This window comes from Panulirus ornatus, chromosome 17, assembly GCF_036320965.1.
Source record: "Panulirus ornatus isolate Po-2019 chromosome 17, ASM3632096v1, whole genome shotgun sequence".
Lineage (NCBI taxonomy): Eukaryota > Metazoa > Arthropoda > Malacostraca > Decapoda > Palinuridae > Panulirus > Panulirus ornatus.
The window spans coordinates 24817520-24841813 of NC_092240.1; the positions used below are offsets into that span (position 1 = coordinate 24817520).

The following is a 24294-nucleotide window of genomic DNA, read 5'->3' on the forward strand; positions in this document are numbered from 1 at the left end:
GGTGGGATGACATTGTCAGTGAAGCCACAAGCACTGGCAAGCAGTTACCTGACTATGCATTCTGAGCACCTTGCGAGCCTAGAAACCTCAAGCGTACCTACATATTCTTGCTTCCATGAGAGAATTCGGGCAGAAAGGAAAGAGGCAATTGTCTTGAAGCAAAAGTGGAGGAAATACAGTACTTACAAGCAAAATTCCCAAAATGAAGTGGCAGCCAGGAGTAGAGAAAGAACATCCTTGCCTAAAGAGAACCTGTGGCACACTGAGGCAGGTTGCTGGTGCTCACACCATTGGAAACACTATTCTCAGCAACAAAATGTATGATTTCATCTGAGAGCATCATATTCTTGTGACCAAAGAACCTTAGCTGTGTATCACCTTTGAAAATATATGAGGATTGAGCAAGGTTTTCTTTATGGACTCTACACATTTGAATGGATGGATGGGTGTTACCAGTCAACCTGCTAGTGGTTACACTAGGAGAGAGAAGTCGCCTTCAGCAAGGTTGTACCAATATCAAAGGAAAGAAAAACCTTAATGCCCTAAAGGAATCTATCATTTTCCTGCAGCTGCATGGGCCATTCTTCGTCTGTTTCCTGGCGCTACCTCGCTGATGTGGGAAGTATATATATGTATAGTCATGTATGATGTATGATCCAGCCATCAGTCAAGATGAAAGTCAATGAAAATCAAACAATCTTACCAGTTCTCATAAAAATCTGACATGATTTGGCAAAACCAGAGATGAATATGAATATATAAATGGATTTGTGGATGAATGACTTTGTTCAAACATCCTTCCCTACAGTTAGCCTGAGGCTTTAGCTTAAGTCAATTAGATTAACAATATCTCTAAGTCTAATGAAAATCAAACATGTGACAGCCATACCAGTAACAAAGAGTAAATTTTGAAAAGATGGATGATATAAAATAGGACTACAGGCCTAGCCCTGCCATCTCCTTACAACACCATACACTACTTACATATAACTTATTTTGTTCACATACGTTTTCTTGCCATCTCCTTTCTGCACAATCTTTTTTAAATGTAATCATAATAGAGTCCAACTAAACTATGGCCCCTAGTCCCTTGTATCTTAGGGCATTAAAAATCTCCAGGTTCCTATCTAACTCTACTGACACAATCACTGGCAAGCAGATGGCTAATTGTGCATTCTAAGCACCTAGTACACCTAGAAATCTCACATGACCACATTTTCTTACTTTCAGTTAAGAATCGGGTTTTCTCCTCAGAAAGGTAAGAGCCAACCATCCTGAGGTACAGTTCAGAGAAATACTGTGCCTAGAAGCAAAATTCCCAAAATGAAGTGGCATACAGGAGTAAAGGAAGAACATCCTTCCCTACAGTTAGCCTGAGGTACACTAAGGTTGACTATTTGATACTCACATTGTTAGAAACACTAGTCTCAGTGACCAGATGTATGATAATTTAACTCAGAGCATCAAAAGCTTGTACCAGTAAATAACCTTAGCCACATATCATCTTTGAAAAGGTATGGGGAGTGGACAAGGTTTTTCGTGGACTCTGTATATATGAATGGATGGATGGGCATTACCAGATCACCTGCTAGTGGTTACACCAGGAGAAAGAATTCACCTTCAGCAAGGCTGGATCATCATCAAAGGAAACAAAGGATCTTTTTGCTCCACGTGAATATATCAATTCCATGCTCCTGCATGAAGTGCAGGCTCAAAGTTGTAGAAGCCCCATAAAAGGGGTCCTTGTATCTATGGATTTGAGGATGAATGACTTTTTTCCATCTTTAGGCTACAGCTGAGGTCAATTAGACTAACGATATTGCTTAAAGGTCAATTTGATTAATGATATCACTAAGTCTACTGAAAATCAAACAAGTTATAGCCAAACTAGCGACTAAGAGGTGAACTTTTAAAAATGGATGCATATAGGGATATGTAATGTATCACTATCTCAGAAAGTAAGTTAGTAAGGTTCCAATGAAATAAGCAATGATAAAAATATGACAAATTTCTACTGGATCTTAGTGATAGTGGTTGGCAAATAAAATTTTGTAATACAGGCATATAAAATCGATTCATCCTTCAAACATGACATGAGAACTGAAGAAACCACAGTAGCTCACTATGTTTGATCAAAATCCATTCAGGTAGTGATTAAACAGTACTCTGGGATGTGTATGAAATCCATATAGTTGTAGGATATGTCTCTATCTTTGTCCCTGAGCTATAGTTTAAATACAGGAGTTACCTTACACATCTAAGGAAAATCTACCCAGTTCTAGAGAAGCAAAATTCCATTCCTAAATTATGGGATGCAGGTACAGATGGGCATTTTAATACCCTCTGTGAAATAAGAAGGGTAAAAGAGACTGAGAGTAAGTGAATTTCAAAACGTACATATAACTTATATACTTTAAGAGAATACTTTTACATTACATCCTGTATGTCAAAAAACTTTTAAAAAAGCTGAATCATTAAACTTCTACCTTATTGTAGACTCCAACTTATGTGTAAAGACCCACAGACTATGCAAAGATTGTTTATCAATCTACAAATCTTTTCATAAAGGATGATTTCAACATAAAGAATACTATTTTGTTCAGAAAAATATTGTTTGGTACTGAAGATGACAATGGTTCAAAGGAAACATAAAGACAATAAAATACTGGATATTCCTTTCTCTGTTCCAATTTATATGGCAAAGCTTTTTGACAGTAACACAAATTCACTCTACAACAAATGATTGCAAAACTAAAGATCATAACCCATTTTCATTATAATCGAGACTCACCAAGGATGTCACACAGTACAATATCATCAAGTGAAACAATAAAATATTGGCTGGTGATGATCATGAGCTCAGGTGGCTGTTGGTGAATTATTCTTCAATTAAAAAAATTTGCTCAGAATGAAAAAATATAAACTGACTAATCCTAAAGATAAATAAAACAAGAACACCCAAAGAAACATCCACAACAAGTCTATACAGTGGACAATCATTAAGAAAATGTTTAAACTCAATGGATGGTAAGAAATGAAAAAACAGATTTATATACTTGAACCATGGAATACTTCAGCCAGCTGAGCTAAAAGGGCCTTCTTAAAAGCAGGGCATACAGTAGATGGCTACAGAGGGCTAAGCTAATGATAGAGAGACAACAGTAGACTCCAACCTTCGTCCAGGAATGGTAATACGAAGATGCATCTTTTTTGGCCGTGCCCCAGTTAGAGTTCCAGGGAGGCTGACACTGAGGGATGAACTGTTAGAGGACCTGTTAGACGAACTGTTAGATGAGTGGTTAGACAAACTAATGACAAACATGCAACACTGAATTATTGGACTAAGAGGTAACATAAGATGATTACATGAAGGAAAACATTTGTGGCAACAAAAAAATTTGCAAATGTGGTAGCAAATGAATCACTTCTATATGCAGTAACCATGCACTGAAGGAAAAAGGGATGACATGCAACATAAAACAAAGTTGAAGACTTGAACACAAAGAAATAAAGAGAAGCTAATGATAAAATCATCTTCATTGTGTGAAATGTCTCTAATTTAAAAATGAGATAAAACATATTTGAAACAATAAAATCATTTGAGAAAAATGAAGTTACGTGTTGCATTCACAAATAAAACAGGGACTATTGGCTTCGCAGTAATTAACGTATTCCATTGAATGCCAGAAAGTAGTAACCATACAAGGCAATCTAGATGCCACAAGTCTTATGGACTTTCTTTTAATTTGTGGCTGATACAACTGACTTCACTGGAAACTAAACCAATGCTGAAACCAAATTACAAGAGTTGTATCAAAGCAATCAGACTTAGCAGCTAAATCAAGACACTGCAACTCATACAGACTACACAAAAAAAAAAAATCATTACCCACTCAAACTAAATATGTCATTCCATATCTGTGTTGCACACATAATTCTTTTAAATTAGGGTAAAAAATGAAAAAACTTACCCTCCTGCTTTTCCTTCCTCAGCATCGTAATCCAGCATGAGATCATCTGCTCCAAGACTAGAAGTTGTATCTACACTGTCAGCTCGGCTGCGGCCTATATCCATTACAGCTACAACAAATATTACATAATTACTTCAATACTGTTTCCTAGCATCAACAACTGAAAATGAAAAAGAAATAATAAAAGCTGAATCCTCCTTACTATATTTACAATCTAGTCATCAAGTTAAAAACCTCTACCTCCCAATTTGCTCCAATTTTCAAAAAATCATACTGACAGTACCCTATATCTTTTCTAAGAATTTCTCAAGTCATAATGGAAGCAAGGTACAAGTTCATGGTTATGGAATACTTTATATGTGATATAATCATACATACTTAAAAGTCATAAATATAACTTTATTAAGACTAAAGCTATAATCATACAAACCTAAGGTGAGAAACACAACATGGACAAGGAGGATTCAGGACAATTAAACATCACAACATTCCGATTATCAGACACTAGTCCAAGCACAAAACTGATCACATACAACCCATAGTAATAACTTGACACACCACTAACCATAAAATGCTGCCCATGCCATCTCAATAACATAAAAAAATAAAGAAATAATCAACACCTACATACCTCCCATTTCCACATGTCTTTCCAGATACCTGTCTTCTCCAGCTGCAAGAACCAGACCAACATGCCCAATGCCTATCAACGCAGAGATTTCAATGCCTACCATCCAGCATAGCTCAACACACACCCAAGAATGCTGAAGTGAACTACTCATAAACCAACTGCACCCCTTCAACATACACAACCTTTGCAACCAGCCAAACACTCCCTCAATCCACCACTTCCAATATCATACACCTCACAAAAGGGCATCTTGTCCATCATTCACAAAGTACATAGAATCCAAAATCCAAACTTCATTACAGATGATTTCCCATACCTCAAAAAACAAAGAAAGCAGCTCAGAAAAAACAATATGCTACCCACAAATATCAAAGAACATGTCCAAAGAATAAAAAATACCATCACTAACTCAATCATTGAAAGGCCAACTGCAAACTGGCTCTCATTCCTCAACACAGTGAACAACAAAACACAAAGCAACCAACTCTGGTGCACATTAAAGAAAATCCACTGCACCAGCACCATCAAAGTGACTTGTAGTCATTTGTTTACCAAAGTAAAGACAAGGGAACAAATGGGAACTTCAGTGAAGGGGGCTAATGGGGAGGTGATAACAAGTAGTGGTAATGTGAGAAGGAGATGGAGTGAGTATTTTGAGGGTTTGTTGAATGTGTTTGATGATAGAGTGGCAGATATAGGGTGTTTTGGTCGAGGTGGTGTGCAAAGTGAGAGGGTTAGGGAAAATGATTAGGTAAACAGAGAATAGGTAGTAAAAGCTTTGCGGAAGATGGAAGCCAGCAAGGCAGCGGGTTTGGATGGTATTGCAGTGGAATTCATTAAAAAAGGGGGTGACTGTATTGCTACTGGTTGGTAAGGTTATTCAATGCAGGTATGACTCATGGAGAGGTGCCTGAGGATTGGCAGAATACCTGCATAGTGCCATTGTACAAAGGCAAAGGGGATAAAAGTGAGTGCTCAAATTACAGAGGTATAAGTTTGTTGAGTATTCCTGGTAAATTATATGGGAGGGTATGGATTGAGAGGGTGAAGGCATGTACAGAGCATCAGATTGGGGAAGAGCAGTGTGGTTTCAGAAGCGGTAGAGGATGTGTGGATCAGGTGTTTGCTTTGAAGAATATATGTGAGAAACACTTGGAAAAGCAAATGGATTTGTATGTAGCATTTATGGATCTGGAGAAGGGATATGATAGAGTTGATAGAGATGCTCTGTGGAAGGTATTAAGAATATATGGTGTGGGAGGCAAGTTGTTAGAAGAAGTGAAAAGTTTTTATCGAGGATGTAAGGCATGTGTACGTGTAGGAAGAGAGGAAAGTGATTGGTTTTCAGTGAATGTAGGTTTGTGGCAGGGGTGTGTGATGTCTCGATGGTTGTTTAATTTGTTTATGGATGGGGTTGTTAGGGAGGTGAATACAAGAGTTTTGGAAAGAAGGGCAAGTATGCAGTCTGTTGTGGATGAGAGAGCTTGGGAAGTGAGTCAGTTGTTGTTCGCTGATGATACAGCGCTGGTGGCTGATTCATGCGAGAAACTGCAGAAGCTGGTGACTGAGTTTGGTAAAGTGTGTGAAAGAAGAAAGCTGAGAGTAAATGTGAATAAGAGCAAGGTTATTAGGTACAGTAGGGCTGAGGGACAAGTCAATTGGGAGGTAAGTTTGAATGGTGAAAAACTGGAGGAAGTAAAGTGTTTTAGATATCTGAGAGTGGATTTGGCAGTGGATGGAACCATGGAAGCGGAAGTGAATCATAGGGTAGGGGAGGGGGCGAAAGTTCTGGGAGTGCTGAAGAATGTGTGGAAGTCGAGAACATTATCTCAGAAAGCAAAAATGGGTATGTATGAAGGGATAGTGGATCCAACAATGTTATATGACTGCGAGGCGTGGGCTATGGATAGAGTTGTGCGGAGGAGGGTGGATGTGCTGGAAATGAGATGTTTGAGGACAATATGTGGTGTGAGGTGGTTTGATCGAGTAAGTAATAACAGGGTAAGAGAGATGTGTGGTAATAAAAAGTGTGGTTGAGAGAGCAGAAGAGGGTGTTTTGAAATGGTTTGGTCACATGGAGAGAATGAGTGAGGAAAGATTGACCAACAGGATATATGTGTCAGAGGTGGAGGGAACGAGGAGAAGTGGGAGACCAAATTGGAGGTGGAAAGATGGAGTGAAAAAGATTTTGAGTGATCGGGGAGGGTGAAAGGCATGCAAGGAATAGAGTGAATTGGAATGATGTGGTATACTGGGGTCGACGTGCTGACAATGGATTGAACCAGGGCATGCGAAGCATTTGAGGTAAACCATGGAAAGTTGTGTGGGGCCTGGATGTGGAAAGGGAGCTGTGGTTTCGGTGCATTATTACATGACAGCTAGAGACTGAGTGTGAATGAATGGGGCCTTTGTTGTCTTTTCCTAGCGCTACCTCGCGCACATGGGGGGGAGGGGGTTGTTATTTCACGTGTGGCGGGGTGGTGATGGAAATTAATAAAGGCAGACAGTATGAATTATGTATATGTGTATATATGTATATGTCTGTGTGTGTATATATATATGTATAGGTTGAGATGTATAGGTATGTATATTTGTGTGTGTGGATGTGTATGTATATACATGTGTATGTGGGTGGGTTGGGCCATTTCTTTCATCTGTTTCCTTGTGCTACCTAGCTAACGCGGGAGACAGCGACAAAGCAAATGAATAAAATGTATATATATTTTTTTAATTTTCTATTATTATTTTGCTTTGTCGCTGTCTCCCGCGTTAGCGAGGGAAGCAGTGATGGCTTGCACAAAAGATGCGTGTGGCATGAGAAGTGTGGGAGGTGGGTTGATTAGAAAGGGTAGTGAGTGGTGGGATGAAGAAGTAAGATTATTAGTGAAAGAGAAGAGAGAGACATTTGGAAGATTTTTGCAGGGAAATAATGCAAGTGACTGGGAGATGTATGAAAGAAAGAGGCAGGAGGTCAAGAGAAAGGTGCAAAAGGTGAAAAAGAGGGCAAATGAGAGTTAGGGTAAGAGAGTATCATTAAATTTTAGGGAGAATAAAAAGATGTTTTGGAAGGAGGTAAATAAAGTGCGTAAGACAAGGAAGCAAATGGGAACTTCAGTGAAGGGGGCTAATGGGGAGGTGATAACAAGTAGTGGTGATGTGAGAAGGAGATGGAGTGAGTATTTTGAAGGTTTGTTGAAAGTGTTTGATGATAGAGTGGCAGATATAGGGTGTTTTGGTCGAGGTGGTGTGCAAAGTGAGAGGGTTAGGGAAAATGATTAGGTAAGTAGAGAAGAGGTAGTAAAAGCTTTATGGAAGAAGAAAGCTGGCAAGGAAGCAGGTTTGGATGGTATTGCAGTGGAATTTATTAAAAAAGGGGGTGACTGTATTGTTGACTGGTTGGTAAGGTTATTTAATGTATGTATGATTCATGGTGAGGTGCCTGAGGATTGGCGGAATGCTTGCATAGTGCCACTGTACAAAGGCAAAGGGGATAAGAGTGAGTGCTCAAATTACAGAGATATAAGTTTGTTGAGTATTCCTAGTAAATTATATGGGAGGGTATTGATTGAGAGGGTGAAGGCATGTACAGAGCATCAGATTGGGGAAGAGCAGTGTGGTTTCAGAAGTGGTAGAGGATGTGTGGATCAGGTGTTTGCTTTGAAGAATGTATGTGAGAAATACTTAGAAAAGCAAATGGATTTCTACGTAGCATTTATGGATCTAGAGAAGGCATATGATAGAGTTGATAGGGATGCTCTGTGGAAGGTATTAAGAATATATGGTGTGGGAGGCAAGTCGTTAGAAGCAGTGAAAAGTTTTTATTGAGGATGTAAGGCATGTGTACATGTAGGAAGAGAGGAAAGTGATTGGTTCTCAGTGAATGTAGGTTTGTGGCAGGGGTGTGTGATGTCTCCATGGTTGTTTAATTTGTTTATGGATGGAGTTGTTAGGGAGATGAATGCAAGAGTTTTGGAAAGAGGGGCAAGTATGCAGTCTGTTGTGGATGAAAGAGCTTGGGAAGTGAGTCAGTTGTTGTTCGCAGATGATACAGCGCTGGTGGCTGATTCATGTGAGAAACTGCAGAAGCTGGTGACTGAGTTTGGTAAAGTGTGTGAAATTATATATATATATATATTTTTTCATACTATTCGCTATTTCCCGCGATAACGAGGAAGCGTTAAGAACAGAGGACTGGGCCTTTGAGGGAATATCCTCACCTGGCTCTCTTCTCTGTTCCTTCTTTTGGGAAAAAAAAAAAAAAAAAAAAAAAAAAAACGAGAGGGGAGGATTTCCAGCCCCCCGCTCCCTTCCCTTTTAGTCGCCTTCTACAACACTCAGGGAATACGTGGGAAGTATATATATATATATATATATATATATATATATATATATATATATATATATATATATATATATATCTTTTTCATCAGATTGGGGAAGAGCAGTGCGGTTTCAGAAGTGGTAGAGGATGTGTGGATCAGGTGTTTGCTTTGAAGAATGTATGTGAGAAATACTTAGAAAAGCAAATGGATTTGTATGTAGCATTTATGGATCTGGAGAAGGCATATGATAGAGTTGATAGAGATGCTCTGTGGAAGGTATTAAGAATATATGGTGTGGGAGGCAAGTTGTTAGAAGCAGTGAAAAGTTTTTATCGAGGATGTAAGGCATGTGTACGTGTAGGAAGAGAGGAAAGTGATTGGTTCTCAGTGAATGTAGGTTTGCGGCAGGGGTGTGTGATGTCTCCATGGTTGTTTAATTTGTTTATGGATGGGGTTGTTAGGGAGGTAAATGCAAGAGTCCTGGAAAGAGGGGCAAGTATGAAGTCTGTTGGGGATGAGAGAGCTTGGGAAGTGAGTCAGTTGTTGTTCGCTGATGATACAGCGCTGGTGGCTGATTCATGTGAGAAACTGCAGAAGCTGGTGACTGAGTTTGGTAAAGTGTGTGGAAGAAGAAAGTTAAGAGTAAATGTGAATAAGAGCAAGGTTATTAGGTACAGTAGGGGTGAGGGTCAAGTCAATTGGGAGGTGAGTTTGAATGGAGAAAAACTGGAGGAAGTGAAGTGTTTTAGATATCTGGGAGTGGATCTGTCAGCGGATGGAACCATGGAAGCGGAAGTGGATCATAGGGTGGGGGAGGGGGCGAAAATTTTGGGAGCCTTGAAAAATGTGTGGAAGTCGAGAACATTATCTCGGAAAGCAAAAATGGGTATGTTTGAAGGAATAGTGGTTCCAACAATGTTGTATGGTTGCGAGGCGTGGGCTATGGATAGAGATGTGCGCAGGAGGATGGATGTGCTGGAAATGAGATGTTTGAGGACAATGTGTGGTGTGAGGTGGTTTGATCGAGTAAGTAACGTAAGGGTAAGAGAGATGAGTGGAAAAAAAAAGAGTGATGGTGAGAGAGCAGAAATGGATGATTGAAATGGTTTTGGTTCACCTTGGAGAGAATGAGCGAGGAAGATTTGACAAAGATGATAAATGTGCCAGAGTGGAGGGAACGAGGAAGAAGTGGAGACCAAATTGGCTGTGGAAAGATGGCGTGAAAAAGATTTTGAGCAATCAGGGCCGAACAATGCAGGAGGTGAAAGGCATGCGAAGAATAGAGTGAATTGGAAAACGATGTGGTATGCTGGGGTCGACGTGCGGTCCATGGATTGAACGCATGGCAATGTGAAGTGTCCTGGGGTAAATCATGGAAAAGTTTGTGGGGCCTGGATGGTGGAAGGGAGCTAGTTGGTTTTCGGTGCATTATACATGACATGCTAAGAGACAGAGATGTTAACGAATGTGGCCTTTGTTGTCTTTTCCTAGAGCAACTAAGCGCGCCATACGGGGGACGGGGTATCAATTCATGCGTGGCAGGGTGATAACGAGAAAGAATAGAGGCAGCAAGTATGATAGTGTACATGTGTATATAGTATGTGTCTGTATATGAATAATATATCTATAACCGTTGAAATGTATGGTATTCAAAATGTGCGTGTTGTGGATGTGTTATGAATATTTGTGTGTATGTGGGTGGGTTTTGGGCCATTCTTTCGTCTGTTTCCTTGCACTACCTCGCGCTAATGTGGGAGACAGCCGACAAGTAATAATAAATTTTGTTTTCTTTTATTTGCTTATTGTTGCATGTCTCCCACGTAGCGAGGTAGCGCAAGGAAACAGACGAAAGAATGGCCCAACCCACCCACATACACATTATATACATACACGTCCACACACTCAAATATACATACCTATACACTCAAAGTATACATATATATAAGCACACAAACATATACATTATACACATGTATATGATTCATACTGTCTGCCTTTATTCAACCCACTGCACCTCACCACAACATGAATAACAACCCCCTCCCCCCTCATGTGTGTAATGTAGCGCAGAAAAGACAACAAAGGATCCATTCGTTCACACCAGACTCTAGCTGTCAAGTAAATAATGCACCCGAAACCACAGCTCCCTTTCCACATCCAGGCCCCACACAACTTTCCATGGTTTACCCCAGAGCTTCACATTCCCTGGTTTAATCCAGTGACAGCACGGCCCGACCCCAGTTATACCACATGTTTCCAATTCACTCTATTCCTTGCACAACCTTTCACCCTCCTGCCATGTTTCAGGACCGATACAACAAAATCTAATTCACTCCATCTTTCCACCTCCAATTTGGTCTCCACTTCTCCTCTTCCCCTCCACCTCTGACACTAAATTCTCTTAGTCAATCTTTCCATCATATCTCTCCATGTAACCAACCCATTTTCAAAACACCCTTCTGCTCCTCTCAGACCACACTTCTTTTATTATTACACATCTCTCTTACCTACACGTTACTTACTCGATAAAACCACCCTTCACACCACATATAGTCCTTAAACATCTCATTTCCAGCACATAATACCCTCCTGTGCACAAATCTATCTATAACCCACGCCTCTCAAACCATACAAAATTGTTGAACCACTATTCCTTCAAACATACCACTTTTGCTTTCCGAGATAATGTTCTCGACTTCCACACATTCTTCAAGGCCCCCAGAAATTTTCGCTCCTCCCCACCTATGAATTCACTTCCGCTTACATGGTTCCATCCGCTGCCAGATCCACTCCCAGATATCTAAAACACATTACTTCCTCCAGTTTTTACTCCATTCAAACTACCTCCCAACTGACTTGACCCACAACCCTACGTACCTAATAACCATTGCATCTTATTCACATTACTCTCAACTTTCTCTTTTCACACACTTTACCAAACTCAGTCACCAGCTTCAGCAGTTTCTAACATGAATCAGCACCAGCGCTGTATCATCAGCGAACAACAACGGACTCACTATCCACCAAGCTCTCTCATCCACAGACAACCTGCATACTGCCCCTATTTCCAAAACTCATGCTTGCATACCACCTCCCTAACAACCCCATCCACAAACAAATTAAACAACCATCGAGACATCACACACCCCTGCCACAAACCTACATTCACTGAGAACCAATCACTTTCCTTTCTTCCTACACGAACACATGCCTTACAACCTCGAGAAAACTTTTCACTGCTTCTAACAACTTGCCTCCCACACCATATATTCTTAATACCTTCCACAGAGCATCTCTATCAACTCTATCATATGCTTCCTCCAGATCCATAAATGCTACATACAAATCCATTTGCTTTTTCTTAGTATTTCACACATACTTTCATCAAGCAACACACCTGATCCACACATCCTCTACCATGTCCTGAAACCACACTGCTCTTCCCCAATCTGATGCTCTGTACATGCCTTCACCCTCTTAATCAATACCCTCCCATATAATTTACTAGGAAAAACTCAACAAACTTTACCTCTGTAATTTGAGCACGTCAACTCTATCCCCTTTGCCTTTGTATAATGGCACAATGCAAGCATTCCGCCAATCCTCAGCACCCCACCATGAATCATACATACATTAAATAACCATACAAACCAGTTTAACAATACAGCCACTCCTTTTTCTAATATAAATTCTACCTTTTGCAATACCATCCAAACCTGCTGCCTTGCGGCTTTCATCTTCCGCAAAGCATTTACTACTCTTCTCTGTTTACCAAATCATTTTCCCTAACCCTCTGCACTTTGCAACACCACCTGAATAAATTCACCCTATATCTGCCACTCTATCATCAAACACATTCAACAAACCTTCAAAATACACAATCCATCTCCTTCTCACATCACCACTACTTATCACCTCCCCCATTAGCCCCCTTCACTGAAGTTCCCATTTGTTCCCTTGTCTTACGCACATTTATTTACCTTCCTTCCAAAAATCTATTATATTCTCCCTGAAAATTCAATGAACCTCCCTCTCACCCCAACTCTCAATGCCTCTTTTTTTCACCTCTTACACCTACCCTATGACCTCCTGCCAATTTCAATTATACATCTCCCACTCATTTGCATTATTTCCCTGTAAAAAATTGTCCAAATGCCTCTCTCTCTCTTTCACTAACAATCTTACTTCATCACACCACTCTCCCTTTCTAACTGCCCACCTCCACGCTTCTCATGACCACAAGCAACATTTGCGCAATCATCACTGATTCCCTACATACATCCCATTCCTCCCCCACATCAACTCCCCATACGTCTTAGTTCTCACCTTTTTCCATTCCTGTACCTCATCTCTTCCTGGACTTCTCACACAATTCCCCTTCCAAGCTCATTACCTCATACAACTCTTTTTCACCCCAACATTCTCTCTTTTCTTGTTCTGAAACCCTCTACAAATCTTCAACCTTTGCCCCCTCCACAAGATAATGATCAGACATCCCTCCAGTAGCACCTCTCAGCACATTAAACATCCCAAGTCTCTCTGTTCGCGCGCATATCAATTAACACATAATCCAATAAAGCTCTCTGGCACCTCTCCCACGTTACATACATATACTTATGTATATCACTGTTTTTTAAACTAGTATAATAAATAAAAATAAAAATAATATATGCTACTGCCACTGAACAAAGGCCAAATGGATAAATCTGAGTGTTACAAATTTCAGAGGTTATAAGTTTGTTGAGTATTTCTGAGAAAATTACCTGGATGGTATTGATTGAGAGGGGGTAAAGGCATGTACAGAGCATCAGATTGGGGAAGATCAGTAAACCGTACAGAAGTGGTAGAGAGTGGGAATCAGGTATTAGCTTGAGAATGATGTGAGAAAACTTAGAAAAACAAATGGATTTGTATGTATCATTTATGGATCTGAGAAGCCCTATGGATAGAGTAGATAAAGATACTGTATGGAAAGTATTAAGAATATATGGTGGGGAGGTAAGTTGCAAGAAGCCGTGAAAAGTTTTTACAAGATGTACGGCATGTGCACGAGTAAGAAGAGAGGAAAGTGATTGGTTTCCAAGGAGAATGTCGGTTTGTGGCAGGGGTGTGTGATGTCTCCATGGTTGTTTAATATTGTTATGTGATTGGGTTGTAGGAGGAGAAAGCAAGTTTTTGGAGAGAGGGGCAAATTAAGCCAGGTCTGTTGTGGATGATAGGCGTGGGAAGAGAGTCACTTGGTTGTTGCTGATGATAAAGCGTTGGGGGCTGTTTTGGGTGAGAAACTGCAGCAGCTGGTGACTGAGTCTGGTAAAGTGATGAGAAAGAACAAGCTGAGAGTAAACGTGAAAAAGAGCAAGGTTATTAGGTCTAGTAGGGTTTGAGGGACAAGTAATTGAGAGGGTAAGTTCCTGAATGGAGTAAAACGGGAGGAAGTGAAGTATTTTTTAGATATCTGGTAGTGGATTTAGCAGTAAAACATATGAAACCATGGAAGCGGAAGTGAGTCCCACAGGGGTGGGGGGAGGGGGCATTTTAACCAAAAAGGGGTGGAAAAAAATCTGAGATGCGTTGAAGAATGTGTGGAAGGTGAGAACATTAACTCAAGAGCAAAAAATGGTATGTTTGTGAAGGAATAGTGGTTTCCAACTATGTCTTGGTGCAACATTAATGGGCTATAGAAAGGGTTTTGGCAGAGAGGGTGGATGATATTGGAAAATGAAATCTCTGAGGACAATATGAGGTTGTGAGGTGGTTTGAATGAGTAAGAAATGAAAGCGTAAGGGAGTGTTGTAGGTTGTAAAAAGAGCGTGGTTGAGAGAGCCGAAGCGGGTGTATTAGAAATGGTCCGACACATGGAGAGAATGATGAGGAAAGATTGACCAAGAGAATATGGTCGGAGGTGGAGGGAACGAGAGAAAGAGGGAGACCAAATTGAGGTGGAAAGATGGAGTGAAAAAGATTTTGTGTGATCGGGCCTGAACAAAGCAGGAGGGTGAAAAGTAGGCAAGGAATAAGAGTGGAATTGGAGCGATGTGGTATACAGGGGTTGACGTGCTGTCAGTGGATTGAATCAAGGCATGTGAAGCGTCTGGGGTAAACCATGGAAAGCTGTGTAGGTATGTATATTTGCGTGTGTGGACGTATGTACATGTGTATGGGGGGGGGGGTTGGGCCATTTCTTTCGTCTGTTTCCTTGCGCTACCTCGCAAACGCGGGAGACAGCGACAAAGTATAAAAAAAAAAAAAAAAAATCTTTTTCTTTCAAACTATTCGCCATTTCCCGCATTAGCGAGGTAGTGTTAAGAACAGAGGAGTGGGCCTTTGAGGGAATACCCTCACCTGGCCCAATTCTCTGTTCCTTCTTTTGGAAAATTAAAAAAAAACAAGAGGGGAGGATTTCCAGGCCCCCGCTCCCATATATATATATATATATATATATATATATATATATATATATATATATATATATATATTTTTTTTTTTTTATTATACTTTGTCGCTGTCTCCCGCGTTTGCGAGGTAGCGCAAGGAAACAGACGAAAGAAATGGCCCAACCCCCCCCCCATACACATGTATATACATACGTCCACACACGCAAATATACATACCTACACAGCTTTCCATGGTTTACCCCACACGCTTCACATGCCCTGCTTCAATCCACTGACAGCACGTCAACCCCTGTATACCACATCGCTCCAATTCACTCTATTCCTTGCCCTCCTTTCACCCTCCTGCATGTTCAGGCCCTGATCACACAAAATCTTTTTCACTCCATCTTTCCACCTCCAATTTGGTCTCCCTCTTCTCCTTGTTCCCTCCACCTCCAACACATATATCCTCTTGGTCAATCTTTCCTCACTCATCCTCTCCATGTGCCCAAACCACTTCAAAACACCCTCTTCTGCTCTCTCAACCACGCTCTTTTTATTTCCACACGTCTCTCTTACCCTTACGTTACTCACTCGATCAAACCACCTCACACCACACATTGTCCTCAAACATCTCATTTCCAGCACATCCATCCTCCTGCGCACAACTCTATCCATAGCCCACGCCTTGCAACCATACAACATTGTTGGAACCACTATTCCTTCAAACATACCCATTTTTGCTTTCCGAGATAATGTTCTCGACTTCCACACATTCTTCAAGGCCCCCAGGATTTTCGCCCCCTCCCCCACCCTATGATCCACTTCCGCTTCCATGGTTCCATCCGCTGCCAGATCCACTCCCAGATATCTAAAACACTTCACTTCCTCCAGTTTTTCTCCATTCAAACTCACCTCCCAATTGACTTGACCCTCACCCCTACTGTACCTAATAACCTTGCTCTTATTCACATTTACTCTTAACTTTCTTCTTCCACACACTTTTCCAAACTCAGTCACCAGCTTCTGCAGTTTCTCACATGAATCAGCCACCAGCGCTGTATCATCAGCGAACAACAACTGACTCACTTCCCAAGCTCTCTCATCCCCAACAGACTTCATACTTGCCCCTCTTTCCAAAACTCTTGCATTTACCTCCCTACCAACCCCATCCATAAACAAATTAAACAACCATGGAGACATCACACACCCCTGCCGCAAACCTACATTCACTGAGAACCAATCACTTTCCTCTCTTCCTACACGTACACATGCCTTACATCCTTGATAAAAACTTTTCACTGCTTCTAACAACTTATATATATATATATATATATATATATATATATATATATATATATATATATATATATATATATACATATGTATATACATATATCGGGGGGGCTAGAAACCCTTCCCTCCTTGAATTTTAACTTTCTAAAAGGGGAAACAGAAGGAGTCACACAGGGAGTGTTCTTCATCCTCGAAGGCTCAGATTGGGGTGCGTAAATGTGTCAGGATGTATCCAAGATGAGAAAAAAGGAGAGATAGGTAGTAAGTTTCAGGAAAGGAACCTGGATGTTTTGGCTCCGAGTGAAATGAAACTCAAGGGTAAAGGGGAAGAGTGATTTGGGAATGTCTTGGGAGTAAAGTCAGGGGTTGGTGAGAGGACAAGAGCAAGGGAAGGAGTAGCACTACTGAAACAGGAGTGGTGGGAGTGTGTGATAGAGTGTAAGAAAATAAACTCTAGATTGATATGGGTAAAACTGAAAGTGGATGGAGAGAGATGGGTGATTATTTGTGCATATGCACCTGGGCATGAGAAGAAAGATCATGAGAGGCAAGTGTTTTGGGAGCACCTGAGTGAGTGTGTCAGTAGTTTTGATGAACGAGACTGGGTTATAGTGATGAGTGATTTGAATACAAAGGTGAGTAATGTGGCAGTTGAGGGAATAATTGGTATACATGGGGTGTTCAGTGTTGTAAATGGAAATGGTGAAGAGCTTGTAGATTTGTGTGCTGAAAAAGGACTGATGATTGGGAATACCTGGTTTTAAAAGAGAGATATACATAAGTATACGTATGTAAGTAGAGAGATGGCCAGAGAGCATTATTGGATTATGTGCTAATTGATAGGCGGGCAAAAGAGAGACTTTTGGATGTTAATGTGCTGAGAGGTGCAACTGGAGGAATGTATGATCATTATCTTGTGGAGGCTAAGGTGAAGCTTTGTAGAGGTTTTCGGAAGAGACGAGAGAATGTTGGGGTGAAGAGTGGTGAGAGTAAGTGAGCTTGGAAAGAAGACTTGTGTGAGGAAGTACCAGGAGAGACCGAGTACAGAATGGAAAAAGGTGAGAACAAAGGAGGAATGTGATGTATGTAGGGAAGTAGTGATGCCTTGCGCAAAAGATGCTAGTGGCATGAGAAGTGTGGGAGGTGGGCAGATTATAGTAGTGAGTGGTGGGATGAGGAAGTGAGATTATTAATGAAAGAGAGGAGAGAGGCATTTGGATGATTTTTGCAGGGAAATAAGGCAAATGACTGGGAGATGTATAAAAGAAAGAGGCAGGAGGTCAAGAGAAAGGTGCAAGAGGTGAAAAAGAGGGCAAATGAGAGTTGGGGTGAGAGAGTATCATTAAATTTTAGAGAGAATAAAAAGATGTTTTGGAAGGAGGTAAATAAAGTGCATTAGACAAGGGAACAAATGGAAACATCGGTGAAGGGCTAATGGGGAGGTGATAACAAGTAGTGGTAATGTGAAGAGATGGAGTGAGCATTTTGAAGGTTTGTTGAACATGTTTGATAATAGAGTAGCAGATATAGAGTGTTTTGATTGAGGTGGTGTGCAAAGTGAGAGGGTTCGGGAGAATGACTTGGTAAAGAGAGAAGAGGTAATAAAAGCTTTGTAGAAGATGAAAGCCGGCAAGGCAGCGGGTTTGGATGGTATTGCAGTGGAATTTATTAAAAATGGGGGTGACTGTGTTGTTGACTGGTTGGTAAGGTTATTCACTGTATGTATGACTCACGTTGAGGTGCCTGAGGATTGGCAGAATGCATGCATAGAGCCATTGTACAAAGGCAAAGGGGATAAAGGTTAGTGCTCAAATTACAGAGGTATAAGTTTATTGAGTATTCCTGGGAAATTATATGGAATGGTATTGATTGAGAGGGTAAAGGCATGTACAGAGCATCAGATTGGGGAAGAGCAGTGTGGTTTCAGAAGTGGTAGAGGATGTGTGGATCAGATGTTTGCTTTGAAGAATGTATGTGAGAAATACTTAGAAAAGCACATGGATTTATATGTAGCATTTATGGATCTGGAGAAGGCATATGATAGAGTTGATAAAGATACTGTATGGAAAGTATTAAAGGTATTAAGAGTATATGGTGTAGGAGGTAAGTTGTTAGAAGCAGTGAAAAGCTTTTATCAAGGATGTAAGGCATGTGTACGAGTAGGAAGAGAGGAAAGTGACTGGTTCTCAGTGAACGTCGGTTTGTGGCAGGGGTGTGTGATGCCTCCATGGGTGTTTAATCTGTTTATGGATGGGGTTGTTAGGAAGGTGAATGCAAAAGTTTATGAGAGAGGGGCAAGTATGCAGTCTGTTGTGGATGAGAGAGCTTGGGAAGTGAGTCAGTTGTTGTTTGCTGATGAGAAACTGCAGAAGCTGGTGACTGAGTTTTGTAAAGTGTGTGAAAGAAGAAAGCTGAGAGTAAATGTGAATAAGAGTAAGGTTATTAGGTACAGTAGGGTTGATGGACAAGTCTATTGGGAGGTAAGTTTGAATGGAGAAAAACTGGAGGAAGTAAGTGTTTTAGATATCTGGGAGTGGATTTGGCAGTGGATGGAACCATGGAAGCGGAAGTGAGTCATAGGGTTGGGGAGGGGGCAAAAGTTCTGGGAGCGTTGAAGAATGTGTGGATGGCGAGAACGTTAACTCGGAAAGCAAAAATGGGTATGTTTGAAGGAATAGTGGTTCCAACAATGTTATATGGTTGTGAGGCATGGGCTATAGATAGAGTTGTGCGGAGGAGGATGGATGTGCTGGAAATGAGATGTTTGAGGACAATACGTGGGGTGAGGTGGTTTGATCGAGTAAGTAATGAAAGGGTAAGAGAGATGAGTGGTAATAAAAAGAGTGTGGTTGAGAGAGCAGAAGTGGATGTTTTGAAATGGTTTGGTCACATGGAGAGAATGAGCGAGGAAAGATTGACAAAGAGGATATATGTGCCAGAGGTGGAGGGAACGAGGAGAAGTGGGAGACCAAATTGGCTGTGGAAAGATGGCGTGAAAAAGATTTTGAGCAATCAGGGCCTGAACATGCAGGAGGGTGAAAGGCATGCGAGGAATAGAGTGAATTGGAACGATGTGGTATGCTGGGGTCGACGTGCTGTCAATGGATTGAACCAGGGCATGTGAAGTGTCTGGGGTAAATCATGGAAAGTTTTGTGGGGCCTGGATGTGGAAAGGGAGCTTTGGTTTCGGTGCATTATACATGACTGCTAGAGACTGAGTGTGAACGAATGTGGCCTTTGTTGTCTTTTCCTAGTGCTACTAGCGCGCATACGGGGGACGGGGTATCATTTCATGCGTGGCAGGGTGATAACGTGAAAGAATAGAGGCAGCAAGTATGAATTGTGTACATGTGTATATATGTATCTGTCTGTATATGTATATATATCTATACGTTGAAATGTATGGGTATGTATATGTGCGTGTGTGGATGTGTATGTATATTTGTGTGTATGTGGGTGGGTTGGGCCATTCTTTCGTCTGTTTCCTTGCGCTACCTCGCTAATGTGGGAGACAGCGACAGAGTATAATAATTTTTTTTTTCTTTTTATTTTGCTTTGTTGCTGTCTCCCACGTTAGCGAGGTAGCGCAAGGAAAACAGACGAAAGAATGGCCCAACCCACCCACATACACATGTATATACATACACGTCCACACACGCATATATACATACCTATACATCTCAATGTATACATATATATATATACGCACACAAACATATACATATATACACATGTATATGATTCATACTGTCTGCCTTTATTCATTCCCACTGCCACCTCACCACACATGGAATAACATCCCCCTCCCCCCTCATGTGTGTAAGGTAGCGCTAGGAAAAGACAACAAAGGTTCCATTCGTTCACACTCAGTCTCTAGCTGTCATGTAATAATGCACCGAAACCACAGCTCCCTTTCCACATCCAGGCCCCACACAACTTTCCATGGTTTACCCCAGATGCTTCACATGCCCTGGTTTAATCCAGTGACAGCACGTCGACCCCAGTATACCACATGTTTCCAATTCACTCTATTCCTTGCACACCTTTCACCCTCCTGCATGTTCAGGACGCGATCACTCAAAATCTTATTCACTCCATCTTTCCACCTCCAATTTGGTCTCCCACTTCTCCTCGTTCCCTCCACCTCTGACACATATATTCTCTTAGTCAATCTTTCCTCACTCATTCTCTCCATGTGACCAAACCATTTCAAAACACCCTCTTCTGCTCTCTCAACCACACTTCTTTTATTATTACACATCTCTCTTACCCTTACGTTACTTACTCGATCAAACCACCTCACACCACATATTGTCCTTAAACATCTCATTTCCAGCACATATACCCTCCTGTGCACAACTCTATCTATAACCCACGCCTCTCAAACATACAAAATTGTTGGAACCACTATTCCTTCAAACATACCCACTTTTGCTTTCCGAGATAATGTTCTCGACTTCCACACATTCTTCAAGGCTCCCAGAATTTTCGCTCCCTCCCCCACCCTATGATTCACTTCCGCTTACATGGTTCCATCCGCTGCCAGATCCACTCCCAGATATCTAAAACACTTCACTTCCTCCAGTTTTTCTCCATTCAAACTTACCTCCCAACTGACTTGACCCTCAACCCTACTGTACCTAATAACCTTGCTCTTATTCACATTTACTCTCAACTTTCTTCTTTCACACACTTTACCAAACTCAGTCACCAGCTTCTGCAGTTTCTAACATGAATCAGCCACCAGCGCTGTATCATCAGCGAACAACAACTGACTCACTTCCCAAGCTCTCTCATCCACAACAGACTGCATACTTGCCCCTATTTCCAAAACTCTTGCTTGCATTCACCTCCCTAACAACCCCATCCACAAACAAATTAAACAACCATCGAGACATCACACACCCCTGCCACAAACCTACATTCACTGAGAACCAATCACTTTCCTTTCTTCCTACACGTACACATGCCTTACATCCTCGATAAAAACTTTTCACTGCTTCGAACAACTTGCCTCCCACACCATATATTCTTAATACCTTCCACAGAGCATCTCTATCAACTCTATCATATGCCTTCTCCAGATCCATAAATGCTACATACAAATCCATTTGCTTTTCTAAGTATTTCTCACATACTTTCATCAAAGCAAACACCTGATCCACACATCCTCTACCATGTCTGAAACCACACTGCTCTTCCCCAATCTGATGCTCTGTACATGCCTTCACCCTCTTAATCAATACCCTCCCATATAATTTACTAGGAATACTCAACAAACTTATACCTCTGTAATTTGAGCACTCACTCTTATCCCCTTTGCCTTTGTATAATGGCACAATGCAAGCATTCCGCCAATCCTCAGGCACCCCACCATGAATCATACATACATTAAATAACCTTACCAACCAGTTAACAATACAGTCACTCCCTTTTTCTAATAAATTCTACTGCAATACCATCCAAACCTGCTGCCTTGCCGGCTTTCATCTTCCGCAAAGCTTTTACTACCTCTTCTCTGTTTACCAAATCATTTTCCCTAACCCTCTCACTTTGCACACCACCTCAACTAAATCACCCTATATCTGCCACTCTATCATGAAACACATTCAACAAACCTTCAAAATACTCACTCCATCTCCTTCTCACATCACCACTACTTATCACCTTCCCATTAGCCCCCTTCACTGAAGTTCCCATTTGTTCCCTTGTCTTACGCACTTTATTTACCTCCTTCCAAAATATCTTTTTATTCTCCTGAAAATTCAATGATACTCTCTCACCCCAACTCTCATTTGCCCTCTTTTTCACCTCTTGCACCTTCCTCTTGACCTCCTGCCTCTTTCTTTTATACATCTCCCACTCATTTGCATTATTTCCCTGTAAAAATTGTCCAAATGCCTCTCTCTTCTCTTTCACTAACAATCTTACTTCATCACACCACTCACTACCCTTTCTAATCTGCCCACCTCCCACGCTTCTCATGCCACAAGCATCTTTTGCGCAATCCATCACTGATTCCCTACATACATCCCATTCCTCCCCCACTCCCCATACGTCCTTTGTTCTCACCTTTTTCCATTCTGTACTCAGTCTCTCCTGGTACTTCCTCACACAAGTCTCCTTCCCAAGCTCACTTACTCTCACAACTCTTTTCACCCCAACATTCTCTCTTCTTTTCTGAAACCCTCTACAAATCTTCACCTTTGCCTCCACAAGATAATGATCAGACATCCCTCCAGTAGCACCTCTCAGCACATTAACATCCAAAAGTCTCTCTTTCGCGCGCATATCAATTAACACATAATCCAATAACGCTCTCTGGCCACCTCTCCCACTTACATACATATACTTATGTATATCTCTGTTTTTAAACTAGTATAATAAATAATAATAAAAATATATATATATATGCATACTGCCACTGAACAAAGGCAAATGGGATAAATATGAGTGTTCAAATTTCAGAGGTATAAGTTTGTTGAGTATTCCTGAGAAATTACATGGGAGGGTATTGATTGAGAGGGTAAAGGCATGTACAGTGCATCAGATTGGGGAAGATCAGTATCGTTTCAGAAGTGGTAGAGGATGTGTGGATCAGGTATTAGCTTTGAAGAATGTATGCGAGAAATACTTAGAAAAACAAATGGATTTGTATGTATCATTTATGGATCTGGAGAAGGCATATGATAGAGTTGATAAAGATACTGTATGGAAAGTATTAAGAATATATGGTGTGGGAGGTAAGTTGCTAGAAGCCGTGAAAAGTTTTTATCAAGAATGTAAGGCATGTGCACGAGTAAGAAGAGAGGAAAGTGATTGGTTCCTAGTGAATGTCGGTTTGTGGCAGGGGTGTGTGATGTCTCCATGGTTGTTTAATTTGTTTATGGATGGGGTTGTTAGGGAGGTGAATGCAAGTTTTGGAGAGAGGGGCAAATATGCAGTCTGTTGTGGATGAGAGGGCTTGGGAAGAGAGTCAATTGTTGTTTGCTGATGATACAGCGTTGGTGGCTGTTTTGGGTGAGAAACTGCAGAAGCTGGTGACTGAGTCTGGTAAAGTGTGAGAAAGAAGCAAGCTAAGAGTAAACGTGAATAAGAGCAAGGTTATTAGGTCTAGTAGGGTTGAGGGACAAGTTAATTGAGAGGTAAGTCTGAATGGAGAAAAACTGGAGGAAGTGAAGTATTTTAGATATCTGGGAGTGGATTTAGCAGCATATGAAACCATGGAAGCGGAAGTGAGTCACAGGGTGGGGGAGGGGGCTAAGGATCTGAGAGCGTTGAAGAATGTGTGGAAGGTGAGAACATTATCTCAGAGAGCAAAAATAGGTATGTTTGAAGGAATAGTGGTTCCAACAATGTTATATGGTTGCAAGGTATGGGCTATAGATAGGGTTGTGCAGAGGAGGGTGGATGTATTGGAAATGAAATCTCTGAGGACAATATGTGGTGTGAGGTGGTTTGATTGAGTAAGAAATGAAAGCGTAAGGGAGATGTGTGGTAGTAAAAAGAGCGTGGTTGAGAGAGCAGAAGAGGGTGTATTGAAATGGTCCGGTCACATGGAGAGAATGAGTGAGGAAAGATTTACAAAGAGGACATATGTGTCAGGGGTGGAGGAAACGAGAAGTGGGAGACCAAATTGGAGGTGGAAGGATGAAGTAAAACAGATTTTGAGTGATTGGGGCCTGAACATACAGGAGGGT

At 41.2% G+C, this 24294-nt stretch overlaps 1 protein-coding gene across 5 annotated transcripts in view; it reads right to left on the reverse strand.

Annotated features, from left to right (window-relative positions):
* Positions 1-24294, reverse strand: part of LOC139754644 (uncharacterized) — a 367745-nt gene that overhangs the window by 62302 nt on the left and 281149 nt on the right. For 2 of the 5 annotated variants that reach the window (XM_071672165.1, XM_071672161.1), the window contains 2 exons: positions 3972-4080; positions 3174-3284 (listed from right to left, as the gene is read on the reverse strand). In XM_071672165.1, coding sequence (XP_071528266.1) covers positions 3174-3284; positions 3972-4080 — 220 coding nt within the window. The remainder of the gene's footprint in view (positions 1-3173; positions 3285-3971; positions 4081-24294) is intronic. The other 3 variants (XM_071672163.1, XM_071672162.1, XM_071672164.1) reach the window with 3 other exon arrangements.